The 15,086-nt window shown below is 36.0% G+C and overlaps 4 protein-coding genes across 4 annotated transcripts; 3 read left to right on the top strand and 1 right to left on the bottom strand.

Moving 5' to 3' along the window:
• Positions 1 to 314: 314 nt before the first annotated feature.
• On the top strand, positions 315 to 4,935 carry L201_006671 (uncharacterized protein; the record flags this gene model as incomplete). Its single annotated transcript, XM_066222389.1, has 19 exons — positions 315 to 328; positions 399 to 687; positions 758 to 1,331; positions 1,413 to 2,140; positions 2,232 to 2,288; positions 2,365 to 2,479; positions 2,550 to 2,608; positions 2,673 to 2,748; positions 2,807 to 2,949; positions 3,027 to 3,077; positions 3,135 to 3,220; positions 3,301 to 3,433; positions 3,515 to 3,593; positions 3,687 to 3,838; positions 3,910 to 4,047; positions 4,114 to 4,191; positions 4,258 to 4,310; positions 4,363 to 4,451; positions 4,526 to 4,935. The coding sequence occupies 19 exons, from the start codon at positions 315 to 317 to the stop codon at positions 4,933 to 4,935; spliced, it is 3,324 nt and encodes a 1,107-aa protein (XP_066078486.1).
• Positions 4,936 to 6,962: 2,027 nt separating this feature from the next.
• Positions 6,963 to 9,620, top strand: L201_006670 (uncharacterized protein; the record flags this gene model as incomplete). The annotated part of the gene is made up of 4 exons (XM_066222388.1): positions 6,963 to 7,305; positions 7,401 to 8,296; positions 8,365 to 8,956; positions 9,025 to 9,620. The coding sequence occupies 4 exons, from the start codon at positions 6,963 to 6,965 to the stop codon at positions 9,618 to 9,620; spliced, it is 2,427 nt and encodes an 808-aa protein (XP_066078485.1).
• A 1,060-nt stretch (positions 9,621 to 10,680) lies between these two features.
• Positions 10,681 to 13,384, top strand: L201_006669 (uncharacterized protein; the record flags this gene model as incomplete). The annotated part of the gene is made up of 14 exons (XM_066222387.1): positions 10,681 to 10,829; positions 10,956 to 11,053; positions 11,161 to 11,411; positions 11,489 to 11,553; positions 11,617 to 11,692; positions 11,759 to 11,869; positions 11,944 to 11,981; positions 12,044 to 12,059; positions 12,113 to 12,148; positions 12,208 to 12,249; positions 12,312 to 12,641; positions 12,714 to 12,790; positions 12,844 to 12,961; positions 13,043 to 13,384. The coding sequence occupies 14 exons, from the start codon at positions 10,681 to 10,683 to the stop codon at positions 13,382 to 13,384; spliced, it is 1,749 nt and encodes a 582-aa protein (XP_066078484.1).
• A 237-nt stretch (positions 13,385 to 13,621) lies between these two features.
• Positions 13,622 to 14,942, bottom strand: L201_006668 (uncharacterized protein; the record flags this gene model as incomplete). Its single annotated transcript, XM_066222386.1, has 5 exons — positions 13,622 to 13,914; positions 14,041 to 14,223; positions 14,354 to 14,533; positions 14,645 to 14,789; positions 14,892 to 14,942. 5 exons carry the CDS (start codon positions 14,940 to 14,942, stop codon positions 13,622 to 13,624), a joined length of 852 nt encoding a protein of 283 aa, XP_066078483.1.
• Between the last annotated feature and the right edge of the window lie 144 nt (positions 14,943 to 15,086).

Raw genomic sequence — 15,086 nt, 5'->3', positions numbered from 1 at the left:
GATCACCGCTTTTTGTCTTTGCGGGGAGCCACATCAAAGTTTCAAGGGATCAAGGTTTACGGCATAAAGTGATACAAAATGATCTGAATGGGTAGAAAAACAAATATCAATATATTCAAATATCCGTCACAAAGCTTTCCTTTCATCATATTGAACGTTTGTACCACAGTTCTATCTATTCATCTATCTTATCTGTTATCTGTATACAAGTACCAATCAACCTCCGACCGATCCGGAACTATGAATATGAACATATAATAGCGGATCCCGTCAAGTCTCTACATCCTTGATATGTATATATCTCTTACTGCATCATGAAATTCGGAAGGTAAGTTTCACTTGGAGGAAGGTGTCAAATTACAAGTTTCTCATTGGCTAAATTTTGATCGTGTCTATAGATATTTAGCAGAAAATCAAACGCCAGAATGGAAAAGAGCATATATAGATTATAGATTATGTAAAAAGACGATTAAAGTAGTAGCTGCAAGGTTAGGTCAAGTCAAAGAACGTAGAGAAGGAGGTGTTATAAGTGGGGGTGAAGAAGATGAAGGTGATTCTTCAGGTGCAGATGATGATCATGGTCCTTCAGCTGCACCAAAAGATAAAAAATCACCTGGTACTTTCAGAGAATCTATCAGAAGTAGAACAGGAAGTAATGCTGCTACACCAAGATTGAGTAGATGGGCCGTAGGTATCCTTGTTCTTGCCAAATAGCTATAATCATAAAAGGGATTTACTGATAGACATCTATTGTTAGTCTCGAATATCCGACAAGAGTCAAAAGTATGGCGCAACAGGAACAAGTCCTAGACCGCCTCAAACATCTTCATCTGCTGAAAGAAATATCCCTCCGCCTTTGGATATAGGATCACCAAGTGTAGATGACGACAATGGATTTCGTCAACCTAGTCCAAATCCTCAAGAAGTCTTAAATCAAGATATCTATCAAAGTCGCAAAACAGAAAATGGTCTAAAATCACCAAGGAAAGGTGTTATATTCAGTCCAAATTTGAAAGCAGATGCTATAGTCGAGACCACTATTGAAGAACAATCTGAACATTCTAGGCAATCAAGTAGTGAAGGCTTAAGAGGAAGTGATTCTGGTACACCTTTAACTCAAGCGGGGAAGGACAACCTAGCGTTTGAACTGAATAACAATAGGAGCGGGACTACACCGAAACCTATATCTACAGCAAAAAGTCCGAAATTATGGAGTCCTAGATTAGGTGGAACGGCATCAAGTAATAATGCAAGTCCCAGAAATGGGCCTTCATCATTAGCAGGAACACCGAAAGGTGGCAAGAGTCCTAGACTAGGTGCAAGAAGTTTGCGTAAGTAGTAGAGGATTTCACCACATTATATATATGTAAAAATCGTTCGGCTGATACGGTTCTGCCCTTTCCTTTTTTCAGGATCTATGACATTACCTTCACCTGCATTACCGTTACGACAGTCACCTGGAACACCTGCGGCTACACCTACAACCTCGTCCACTCCGAAGGTCAAAACAGCTGAAAACTTTGATGAATTATATAAACAACTCGAACCGGATGAGAGAGATTTTTTTGATTTCTTAGAACATGAATTAGATAAAGTTGAAAGTTTTTATTTAGCCAGAGAAGGCGAAGCAATGAGAAGAGCACATGATTTAAGAGATCAATTAAAAGAATTAGCTGAACATAGAAAAATTTATCATGAATTATATCCACATGGTATACCTGAATGGGAAACTAAAGTTAATCGAATATTACCTCAAGCTGCTGCTCAAGTTGGTATTTCTTTACCCACTACTACACCAGGAGCAGGAGGTTTATCGAAATTAGCGCAAAAACTAGGTCTACAATCTGATCATTTATCACCTTATCATAGTGGAAATGCAACAAGTGGAAATAATACTGATAGTAGTAATAATCAAGAAAACAACAATACTCATTTACAAGTGAATGGAAATCCTTCTCCAAATAGATCAACTTCACCTATGTTGATGAATGAACATGAAAGAAGTAGTTTAAGAGAAGCTATGGCTGCTGATAAAGATCATCAAACCTATAATCCTGAAAGATATCAAAAATACAAGAAAGAGTTGAAAACTGCTGTATTAGAGTTTTATAGGCAATTAGAATTGATCAAGAATTATCGGGTAAGCAGTGTTCAGCTACGATAAACAAATAATCATCCTTTCTTCATCACTACAATAACGATGATCAGCTGATCAATTTTTTGTCATCTAGATCATGAATCTTACTGGTTTTAGAAAAGCTCTGAAGAAGTTTGAGAAGACTACCAAGGTAAGCGGAAAACCAAGTTCTCGAAGATCTGTAATACTTGATGATGACAAATGATCCTAATCGACGATTACTGCAGATCGTCTGCCTTGAAATGTATACAGATGAACGTATCTCGAAAGCTACTTTTTCCCAGTCTGAGGCTATAGATGGCCTAATAAAGCAAATTGAGGACTTGTATACATTGCATTTCGGTGAGCTTCGATTCTTAGTTGCCAGTTACTTGGAATTCCAAATTGAGCTGAAGTATTGATTTTGTGATAGAACATGGTGATAGTAAGAAAGCCAGAGATAAGTTGAGGCGGCAAACTACCGAGAAGACTGTAGGTAATTCAAGGAATTGCATTGCGGGGCTTTTCATGGCTGATATCCGTCTTATCAATGTAGCATTACGATAGTGTATTCAGATCAGGCTTTATGATCGGTGTAGGATTACCTGCAGCTATATTTGCACTTGTTGAATGTAAGTCCCTAGACTCGTTCAACATTGCACAAGCTAAGTTAACTAACATGTTCGATAGCCGGAAAATCTCATGTTAGAGAGGAAGTTCCTGCTTGGAATGGTCTATTGCAGGTTTACGGAGGATTATATATACCGATCATTTTCGCTATGCTATTCCAACTAAATCTTGGGGCTTTCGTAGCGGCTAGGATCAATTACGAGGTGAGTCTCGCATCTCAAACCTCCCAACATACATTACGCAGAACCTGTGGATACAAACTCATGACCGTTCATTGCAGTTCGTCATGGAGATGACTCGACCTACCATTGATTATCGGTCTTTCTTGGAGGTGAGTCAGGCAAATTGTCTCATTGGTAAATTTTAGCTATTAATTATCCGTGATCAGATACCTGCTTTTCTGTTTTTGACCCTGTCATACTGCTTCTACTTCACTTTCGCTCAGGTCGGAAGCTCGAATGTAGCCCCAACCACGTAAGCGATGTTTTCCTTACCGTATAATCGTTTTTAAGTTGAACTGACCTCTGGGTTGTCGACTCGTTTCGCCATATCAGCTGGCCGCTTGCTTGGCTCGTCTTTACAGTCGTGTTTTTCCTCAACCCATTGCCGGTTTTGCGAAGGGGGACTAGATATTGGTTATTGAAAGTACTTTTTAGAGTTTGCACACCTGGATACAGTAGGGTAGAGGTAAGTTGTGATGTTGGCCAGGATATTGATAGCTGTTTATCATTGTGATTACATAGCTGATGCTGATTTTGGATCATCCAGTTCATAGCGTTCTTTTTAGCAGATGAGCTTAACTCTTTAGTATACTCGGTACAGAATATCTACTTTTTATCCTGCGGTTGTAAATTTGCTTTTTCGGAATCATGCTGTATCAGCGACGGTGATCGGTCTTTGTGACGCAGAGCGCTGATTTACCACTCATTGACGAAATTAGATGCGAAACATTGGCCAAGTGATGTGTTGCAAGTTTGTCATTCTGCGAAAACCTGGCCTTATGCTCTATTGGCTTGTTTACCAGCTCTCTCTCGTTTCATACAATGTTTGAAACGTTATAATGATTCCAAATTGAATATTCATTTAATCAATGTAAGCTTTCGCGTATCTAAGGCTCGTTCGCGGTAATATAAGCTTACTTGCCTGGGTGATTCCACGTTTAGGCCGGAAAATATTTGAGTGTAATTCTACAACAAGCTCTATTCGTTTATTGGAGATCTAGAAATAGTGTAATCAATGATAGAGCTTTTATCGTTTGGATAATTGTTGCCATTATCAGTGCTACTTATACTTCCACATGGGTCAGTTTCAAATATAATCTTACCAAGGCGCCCTAATGCAAACTAACGTCGATGTTACCCTTTTAGGATCTTGTCATCGATTGGAGTCTAATCAGACCTCAAGCTGGTCTGTTGAGAAAAGATTTGGGCTATTCTCGACGATATGTCAGTATTCTCTTACTCTAGTCACCACAGTGTACTTCGTGCTGATTCCCTTCATCTTTGTTTTAGGTCTACTATATCGCAATGGTGACAAACGTTTTCATCAGATTTGTGTTCATCTGGTAAGTCATTGAACGCTCAACAGTTCCTATCGGTAAACTGATCTTGCTGCAGGTATCTACCGGTGTCTACTAGAAATCCAAGATTACGTTCATTCTTTTTCGCCTTGGCGGAGATGTTAAGAAGATGGCAGTGGAATTTCTGTGAGTTATCCGAACGCATTCTTTTAGCGACTATACAATTCCGGGTCAACTGATCGATGATGTATTACTTTTAGTCCGTGTGGAAACTGAACATTTAGGTAATGCAGATGCATATAGAGTTACACGTGAAATTCCACTACCTTATAGAAGAATTAATAATGATTCAGATGAAGAACCTGAACAAGAAGTATCAGATCTTCATCAAACTTCTTCTGGAATTTATGATAAAGAAAAATTGAAAAAGAGAAATCCATTATCTGTTCAACTTGATAAATTAAGAAGAAGACATAATATACAACACAATAATAGTAATAGCTCGATTAGTAATGCCAATAATGCTGATGATAATAATGCAGAAGTAGGAAGAGGACCAGATGCTTTAAATGTCGGTCCAAGAGGTCATAGAAAAGAAAGAGATTATGAAGCCAGACGACCTGGTGATTTGTCTGGGGCTGTTTCACCCAGAGGTAATGATGCTGTTTAGGGACTAGTAATATAGCGGATTTTGGGTTCTTTGATCTAGTTTTGCATACAAGGTTACAATCGGATGGAAAGATATATCTACTACTAAGGTCTCATCAAGGAGTTTTGGAAGTCATAGGTCAATCGATGAGTTTTTCAAATGCATAGCGCACAGGATACACGTATTGTATGTTATAATCATATTCATAACCATAATCATTATTTTATTTGCATTTTCTTCGTATTGTACAATCTATAATATCATTTCAAACTTTGATCTTGTAACTTATCTTTCATGCATATTCTGATGGCAATATCATTGATTCATAATCACAAATGCATCCCATATGCAATTCATATGCTCACATACGTTTGTAAAGATGAATTCATCCAAGGTAAGCGAGAAAAATTAAATCCATCCCATCCCATACCTCACCCAAAACATATGAAAAATCTGGACTTTGCATAATGACGAATAATGTTTCACTTTGACAACATTAAATCTTTCTTGATATTTTGATGAACATCAAAGAGGTGCGGAGGAATGCGTGAAGATGACTAACCAAGCATGGCCAGACTACATCATGTAGTATAAAGATCTACGTAGACCGTATAATATAATAGTTTTACAAGAAATTCGGGAACAAGGGAGTGAAGGTAAAAAAACGTGAAATTTTGCCAAATGCCGTGATTCATTTACAGTATCTTGTTCTTCAGCCAACTTTGTCAAGTTTTTATCTTCGATTCGGCATGGACGTCATTATGGATACAATAATATTGACCTTGACCTTTGACCTTGAGACTGGCATGGGTTATTTTTATCCATATTTTGAAGTGATGGTAATGGTTATCAGCTGATCTGAGTATAATAAGTTATGATGTTCAAGCACATCTTCGTCATTTCGTGATTGATTTTAAACCAAATAAAAATATTCAAAGATTAATTCCAATTGACGTCAATGATAATTTATCGCCACTGCTTCTGCTGCGTTTTATTCTCGCATTGCGGACTATATTTTATCAGAAAATCCCTGAGAAACATATTCTTGGGTTCTTTCTTTTTAACTCTGACGATATATCTATACCGATACATCTTTACCCTGAAATTGTCGTCTAACCAAGCTAAGCTACTCGCTACTCTTTGGTTAGTAAGAGAGGTGGTTTAAAACATTTTCACAGTTAGAGGTTTCAACGTTGATTTTTGTTGTGATCACAAAGCATTTTTTCGTTGTCTTGTATGGTTTTTTATACTTCCCATTCCTTATTGATTCTTCATTTGTAGAGGATTTATCATAACATCTTTTTGTGTAATATACAATACATATCATTTTTGGTTCTTTCTCTTCAGAAGAATTCTCAAAGGAAGGTGGAATTTTATCAGCGTGTGAAGAACAAAGTGTCACCTAGCTCGGCCGGTCTCAGCTTCTTCATCAAGAACTCGGCGGTTTTTTTGTGTTCTGTCTTGTCTCATCTTGCATTCCACGGAAATTCAGCATTAGCATCATCGCAAAAATCAGGTCTCAGACGGTTCTCAATTTTAGATCATCAAGGTATTTGAAAATTCTTCACCTTATATCATACATGGACAATCGAATCTGATATTGAAAGTATTTTAGAGAGGAAGAGAGGGTTAAGTCTCTTAGTCCGGGTAATTAGATTAGTTACAAAGTACAGTACGAGTACTCTTTATTGTATTTGTAACATCTCAGTAACCATCAATAGTCCTCAAGGAGACAAGTGGTGATCAATCTTTTAGACACAAAAGGTTTGATTTGGTTTCGTCATTAGCATAAAACGCTTTTTGTTCGTTAATCAATAGAGAGTGGGAAAAGAGAATTGGTGAGTTCGATCACATATCACATGCATGAAATGCAATATATCATTGTTATCGATGATTGTATAAACTAAATTATATCTGTATTCTAGCATTCCTTCTTTTTTTCACGGCTTTTCCATATTTCTATTCTTGAAATCTTGAAATTCCGAAATCTCGTCATAGATCTTTTGACTGGAATCGCCAACCTCAGATCCTTCAATCCTTCATTTACAATGCGTCTCATCAACATATTCGCTTCACCAGTATCATTGATAATACCAATATTATCTTTAATAAATCTAATATCAGCTAAAGGTGGTGATACATTATATACAAACTCAGTAACATATTGTGCAGAAGCAAAAGCAGTTTTAGTTAATCAATTTGATATTGCATATCATAAATCAAATGGTTCAGTAACATTTTCATTCAGTTTAGCATCAGTTGAACCAAATTTAAATTTATCAGCAAATTTATATGTAAATGTTTATGGTATTGAACCTGTAAATCAAACTTTAAATCTTTGTGATTATTTCGCTGGTGTCGTTTGTCCTTTACCTCAAGTCAATTTCACTGGTAAGTTGAACCCCTCCGCATCTGCAATGAGACTGTCTTATACCTTTTGCGCTACTGGTACTGATCAATCTATTCTAATTTGATATCATCAATAGGCTACGGGACATATCCAATACCTTCAAAATACACTTCCAAAATACCTGGATTAGCATGGTCTGTACCTAATTTAGAAGCATATGCAAGAATCCAATTACTGAAAGAGGACACTGGGGAAGTAGCTGCATGTTTACAAGCTACATTATCTAATGGTTGGTCAACAAGACAAACTGCTGTATCATGGGCAACAGGAATATTCACTTTAGTTGCATTATTAATTGGATTGATACATACTGGATTAACAAATTCACCTTCACCTGCACAATATAGATGGTTTGATATTCTATTCATATTTCAAGCTGCAGCTGCATCTGGATTAATGCACTTGAATTATCCATTAGCTTATTCTGCTTTTACACAAAATTTTCATTGGGCAATTGGATTATTTAAATCTGGGAAAATTCAAAATTCAATAAATAAAATGAGATCAAAAACAGGTGGTCATTTAGATGGAAATTCTTATTCAGATGTTCAATATATAAATAGAAAATTTTCACCTTACAATGTATACGCAACGTCAATTAACGAAGTTATGAAATCAAAATCATCATTTCAATCATTTTTGGCTGAATCTGCTATACCTTCAAATGAATTAACTATACACCAAACCAAAAGGGCAACAATAGCTTCGGCTTTATCACAAAATGCTACTTCAGAAGTTTCAAGTGGTTTACCAGTTTATACAAATACTTTAAATATACCAACTGCAAATGCTTTTGATACAGTTTTTTTCTTCTTTTTAGCTTTTATTGCTATTGCCATAGCATTTCATGTCTTACTATTTGGGATAGTTTGGATATTAGAAAGATCATCAAGAGGTAAAAGAGAAATTGGTTGGGCAGGTAGATTAAGAAGAACTTGGTGGAGTTTCTGTGCTGGAAATGCCCTAAGAATCGTAAGTCTATCTTCATTGTCTATATCGCGATCATAATCATCAAACGCTTACTGATATCATTGATATAGTGTCTAATTTGGTTCTTCCCCATATTCATCTTTGGATTTTGGCAATTCCACGTTGGAGATTCCGGTTTATCGATATTCTTCGCTGTTTTTTCAATCCTTTTGGTACTTGTACCTTTAGCAACGGTATTTGTCTTATCAATCTTACGAAATCGACGAATTTCATCAACTGCACCTGGTATCTCACCATTATACACATCATTTAGATGGTTCCATTCAGTTGGAGTATTATATCGAGCTTATAGACAAAAATTCCATTTCTTTTGGTTTGCACCTTTAATTTTAGGTATAATAGCTAGATCTGCTTTCATTGCATTTGGACCGACATCAGCATGGGCTCAAGTTATAGGGAATGTTGTCGTGGAATTTATCGTTTTCATCTCTTTGTTAGCGTGTAGACCACATAAAGATAGAAAAGGAGATTGGATTACATCAATTCTTAGTTTATTTAGATTAGTAGCGTTTGGTCTCTTAATAGCTTTCATACCCAGTATAGGAGTCAAACCTATTCCAAGAGCTGTTATTGGTTTCGTCATCATAGCTGCTTTTGGTTTACCTACTGTTTTACTCTTCTTTGGATTGATCTGGAACCTTGGTAAGTTTGCGCATGTAAAATCTCGACTCTTGCTTTGAAGCTGACAGACTTTTAATAATATCTTATAGGTTATGGATATTTATGGAGAAGACATACACATCGAATTGAAGACGGATTAGAAGTCGAAAGGTTTGTTGCATCAGATGATGATTCATCTGTTCAACCTGCAATGATGACTCAAGTTGAACCTACATTACCAAGTATAACAACCAGAGACCAACAACAAGGGTTAGTCGCAGAATCAAGTAGATCACCTACGGAAAGTTTAAATAGAAGAACATCAATAATTGAACCTGTAAACAATGAGAATTATTATGAACCTACATTTGGGTCAAAACATTTACCTTCATTCTCAGGTTCCTCATATGAGAATACATCAAATGTTAATTCACCAATGAGAACATCATATCATGATAATTATGAAAATGGAACGGATAATAATCAGAGTCAAAGAATATCTGCTGCTCAAGCTTATGAAAATGCTGCAAAAGGTAATTACGACAATCAACCCACAATGACAAGACAATCTACAGGAATTTCAAGTAGACCCACAAGTGGTTATTCAAATTATTATACACCTTCGACAGGATTACATAGTTCTCAACAATATGGAGAACAATCAAATAATAATCAATATTTCAACAATCATGATCAAAGATATTAAAGATCTGGTATCTTTTTCTTTTTTTCTTCTTCTTCAACTTCACAGAATAGACATATAGACACATTCATTCTTTTACATTTTACTTTTCACCAATTGATCAAGAACAGTTAGTTGTACATCGTCATATCTATCTTTCACTTTTCCTGTACACACACGAATCTCATATACCTATAATCATATTACTGCAGCAATGAGTCAACATTCTTTCTCTTTTTTCTTTGTTTCCCATTTTCGGTTTTTCGTGATGACGAAATCCAATCAACAAAATCTAACAGTAACGACCTAGCCTCAGTACTATCATTTCCCAAGACGATTGACTTGATTAACTCATTAAGAAGATAAAAATGAAACTTTAATACACCATTTTTAGGAATGACGGACAAAACATGTAAAAAAAATGTGTAATTAGTTTGTTTATAGAAATATATACACGACGTGTTTTCGTGCGATATCGGACGGAATATATAGCATGAATTGTATGTGTAGCGGCTCGATAATATAATATGTACAGTTACAATCATTCATCTGCAAGCATATACGTCCATTAATATTTCTGCAATCTTTTGAAGTTGTCCAGACCATATAAAGTGTAGGTCAAGAAAATGGGATACAGCAATTTATTTTTACCCTAGATTGTGCCTGTATCTGAAAAAGCTATCTTTAGCTTTTAGCATGATCATGATGTCACTCAAAAATCAATATTCAATCACGATTGAAAAATATCGAGACAGACGTTGCAGTTTTGGATGCTCGTTAGCTTGTTTATTTGTTTCATACTATATTGCACTGTCCAAAATCATCTGTAATTGATTTAAAGAATAAGATTGTCTTTTGAGCATTTGAAAAAAAAAAACCCTACAACCGTGAGAGGAAGTTTTGATAACAAGACTGATCCCGATCAATGCGATCACCAATACGCTCAATACGTTCTTCTCCTTCTCCCTATATTTCACCTGTATTTCCAGCTTTGACAACACATCATCAACCTTCTCTACTGTATTCATCAAGTACCAGAAGCTTCGTCACAACATCGGTCAATCAAAAATCATCTTTCCCGAATATGTCATCGCCATCTTCACCAGATGACAATACTGTAAAAGTAGGCTTGAAAGGCCCAACAATTCTAAATAATCCAAGATTCAATAAAGGTAGTGCATTTACTAGAGATGAGAGGGATCAATTGGGTTTAAGAGGTAGATTACCTTTTGCGTAAGTCAAAAACTTTCTTCTCCTTAAATTTCAAATGACATGTTAAATCAAAGGCAATGTCAAAGCCACCTCTCAGATAAAAGATAAAACAGCCCTTAACTGACGATACTTTCTGTTGGAATGTAGTGTCGATACTCTTGAAGAACAAACTGAAAGAGCATATATACAATATCAATCAAGAGAATCTGATTTACTTAAAAATTCATTTTTGGCATCTCTAAAATGTAAGTGATTGTTTTAATCTACCTAAAACTTCCTTATCACTCTAAACTTTGAAAAATCAGTTAATATTCTACGTTATGATGGTGTTCATACTGTTTTTAATAAATAGCACAAAATTGGACATTGTATTACTCGTTATTATCAAAACATTTAATTGAAATGTTCCCAATCGTATATACACCAACTGAAGCGGATGCTATAGCAGAATATTCAAATTTATTTAGAAGATCTGAAGGTTTATATCTATCACCACCAGAATTTGATAAAATGGAAGAAGATTTTTTGGATGCTTGTGAAGGTAGACAATTAGATTTAATTGTTGTTTCTGATGCTGAAGCTATTTTAGGTATTGGTGATCAAGTAAGTTCTGTTCGAAAACATATTACAATTATAACAAGTCTCAAGTTTAAGCTGATAGCTCACCGAAAACAACAAAGGGTTCAGGTGGGATAGCTATTTCAGCTGCTAAAGCTGTGATATACACTCTCACAGCTGGAATCGAGTGAGTACTTCTGCTTGTTGTTTTCTTGATGTCAGGTTGATACTCAGCATCGTTTTTACCTAGTCCCGCAAAAGCTCTAGCAGTCACTCTAGATGTAGGGACAAACAATGAAAAGCTATTGGACAATGATCTTTATGTTGTGAGTCAATGTTAACCCTATTTCTTAAATTATCCAAATGCAACTGCTGATTCACCTTGGCCAAAGGGTTACAGAGAGAAACGGGTGCGAGGTCAAAAGTATGATGATTTCGTAGATAAGTTTGTTGGATTGGTCAAGAAACATCAGCCGAATTGCTTGTTACACTTCGAAGATTTCGTTAGTTGTCTAAATACTCGCCTTCCATATAAGTGTCTCAGGTATAAGTGACTGATAGTGTACTTCTATCACAGGGTGTTACAAATGCTCAAAGGCTGTTAGCAAAATACAGGTAAGCTTCACGTAAGCTTGAGAAGTGAAATAACATATTGACGTGACTGCTTTCTTGTTTAGAGACCAACTACCTGTAGTACGTGTAATAGTCACACATCGTCAAGAAAATGAAACGCTGACCAAATATAGTTCAATGATGATATCCAAGGTACTGGAGCAGTCGCGGTTAGTCTACCTGTGCTTGTTGTACGAATTTCGTGCTAACGCCCTTTTATCCAATTTAGCTTGCAGCATTACAAGCTGGCATAGCCGTGACGAAGAGCAAGGTAAGTCATGCACAAATATAGTACCGTATCCTCACGATGATCAATACTGACTTGATGGCTAGCTTGCCGATCAACGTATTATCATTTACGGATCCGGTTCAGCTGGACTGGGTATAGCGCGTCAATTGCGAGATGCTATAAAGCTTGAGTCAGAAGATGGTAAAATAGATGATAAAGAAGCTTCGAGTAAATTTTGGTTGATGGATAAGCATGGGTTGATAAAGAAGTCTTTGGAGAAAGATAAAATACGTGATGAAATTGAAGATGATTTCATACGATCTGAAGATGATTGGGGATCAGAGGAGAATGATTTGTTAACAGTAGTCAAGAAAGTTAAACCGACTGTTCTGATAGGTACTTCCACTCAAGCTGGTGCATTTACTGAAGAAGTGGTAAGTAGGATCTCATCTACATTTGCCTAGTCGCCCCGGCTATGATTTTCATTCTGATGTCAACCATTGTAGGTGAAAGAAATGTCTAAACATGTAGATAGACCAATAATATTCCCATTGAGTAATCCTACCAAAAAGTGTGAAGCAACGTAAGCTATTATACTCTATTGCAGGAGATGCTCAACTGATCACAAACCTATAGCCCTAAAGATCTCAGGCAGTGGTCGAACAACAAAGCTTTGATATCTACTGGATCGCCTTTTGACCCCGTCGATAATCCTGATGAAGGCAAAAAATATGTTGTGGCTGAATGTAACAATGTAAGCTCAAATGTATATACGGAGAGCATAAGTATTCCAAACTGATCCCGGCTAATTCGTTATGCCTTTGAGCTCATTTAGGCTTTGATATATCCTGGATTAGGTTTAGGTGCGATATTATCAAGATCAACAAAAATGACAGATTCAATGATAATAGCAGGATCAAAAAGATTATCAGAACTTGCACCTGCGTTAACTAAAAAAGATCCAAATGAGAGTCTATTACCTGATTTTGGTGATGCTCCGAAAGTAAATTTCGAAATTGCTTTGTCTGTTATTAAAGCTTCAACAAAAGATAAAGTGTCAAGAGAAGATACTATGCCTAACCCTGAAAACGAGGAAAAGTTGAGAGAATGGGCTAGTAGGAAATCTTGGGAACCGAAATATATGGAATATAAATATGATCCTGAGGGATTGAAATAATCTTGTGCATGAAGAGAAGACCGACATAACGTGGAAACGTTCGGGTCGGCTCAGCACGGTGAAATCAAGAAATTGTATTTCCAGTTTAATGCATATTCGTGTATAACTGCAATCGAAATAAGACCCCTCACTCGAAAGGAATGCATTCAGTACAAAAGACAGCTCAAAGTGTGATTACAGATCGTTCAACTCAGATACTAATGTTAGTCTTCTCTTGTTATGAGTTATGAACAATTATCAACTGCTATTTGCTGTCCATCTCCATAAACACCATCCTAAACCTTGATTCTCAACTTCGAACCCTTTCAGATCTACTATACCTGTATAGATATCATGTTTTATATCTTTTTCAAGATTGATTGCCGCTAAAGAGATGAAAATTGGATAAAAGTGTTCGTTAGTCGGATGAGCCAGTTTATATAAAGGTGAATTCAATAAATTGATTGTTGAACTGATAGGATGAGTTGAGTTAACTGAACTTGTGAGTTGTTGTAAGAATAATTTCGAGTATGGCATTGGTCTATCTTGGACTAGAGTACAGTGTAGTCATCAATACATCATTGAAAAAATTAGCATTTTGTTCTCTTGATGAAGCATCTGAAGTTAATCTATACACTTCTCGTACAGTATCAATTGACTTGGAAAGTCTTACTCACTCAAATCGCGTATATTATGTACACCTTGACCACTACCTATAATTGTGTAACCTTTATTTCTTAATTTCGACAATGATTTACCCAGTTTGACAGTTGTAATTGGTTTTGATTTCGAAGTATCAGGTAATGATATTTGAATTAATGGGATCAAACTTGATTCACCAAACATTGCTCTGAGAGGGACTATATATATGCGTACATACAATGATTAATGTCAATGTAGATTCAATCACAACATATAAGTTGTAATCGAAGATTAAGAATGATTTCCTAATTTCATTCTCAATTCAAAGTTCAATTGGAAACAGCTTACTCCAAATACCATGATCTAATCCTCTATTTTCTCTATCGACTTTAATATTATCATCTTTAAGTACTTGTAAAACGGAATTTCCCAATCCTTCATCAAAATAGGAATTAAAGTTCAACTCGTATAAATGTTTTGGAAAATTATAAAAATCATATATAACCGGATTCGTTCTATTGGAATTTACTAAAGTGAGCCGAGAAGTTAGCTACAAAAGAACGATGAGAAGAGTTGTACTTGGTCTTCTCTATCAAACCACTTCTCAGGATATAGTACGATGTGATATACCGTACTCACTTAAAACACCTCCTTCTGGAGAACAATGTTCCCAATGTGCTGAGACGATTATGATTCCCTTTGGTGGATTGTTATTGATTATTTGACCTATTTTCTGTAATGCTTTATATGGCTCAGAATGCTTTTGATCACCTGTTATAGGACCCTATATCGTTTGTAGTCATACCAAAATAAGTTGAAAATCTTCTTCTTGTACAGAGTATAGTATATTGATGCGTTTGAGGAAGATAAAAAAATTACAACTTACACCGTGAGAGATGAAATACACATCACCTCTTGTATTAGATTGATCACACATTTTCTTGTAAGTGTTCAGTAAAGGGAGATTGCTTCGTTATGGGGTTTAGTATTTTGAGTAGGTATGTAATTGAGTAATTTGCAAATGCAACTGTGAATCCGTGTTATAGAAGTGTTTATCATTCGTTACTTGGACTATTTATAC

The sequence above is a fragment of the Kwoniella dendrophila genome, chromosome 9 (genome assembly GCF_036810415.1).
Source record: "Kwoniella dendrophila CBS 6074 chromosome 9, complete sequence".
NCBI classification, from domain to species: domain Eukaryota; kingdom Fungi; phylum Basidiomycota; class Tremellomycetes; order Tremellales; family Cryptococcaceae; genus Kwoniella; species Kwoniella dendrophila.
This window is presented reverse-complemented; position numbering and strand designations above follow the sequence as displayed.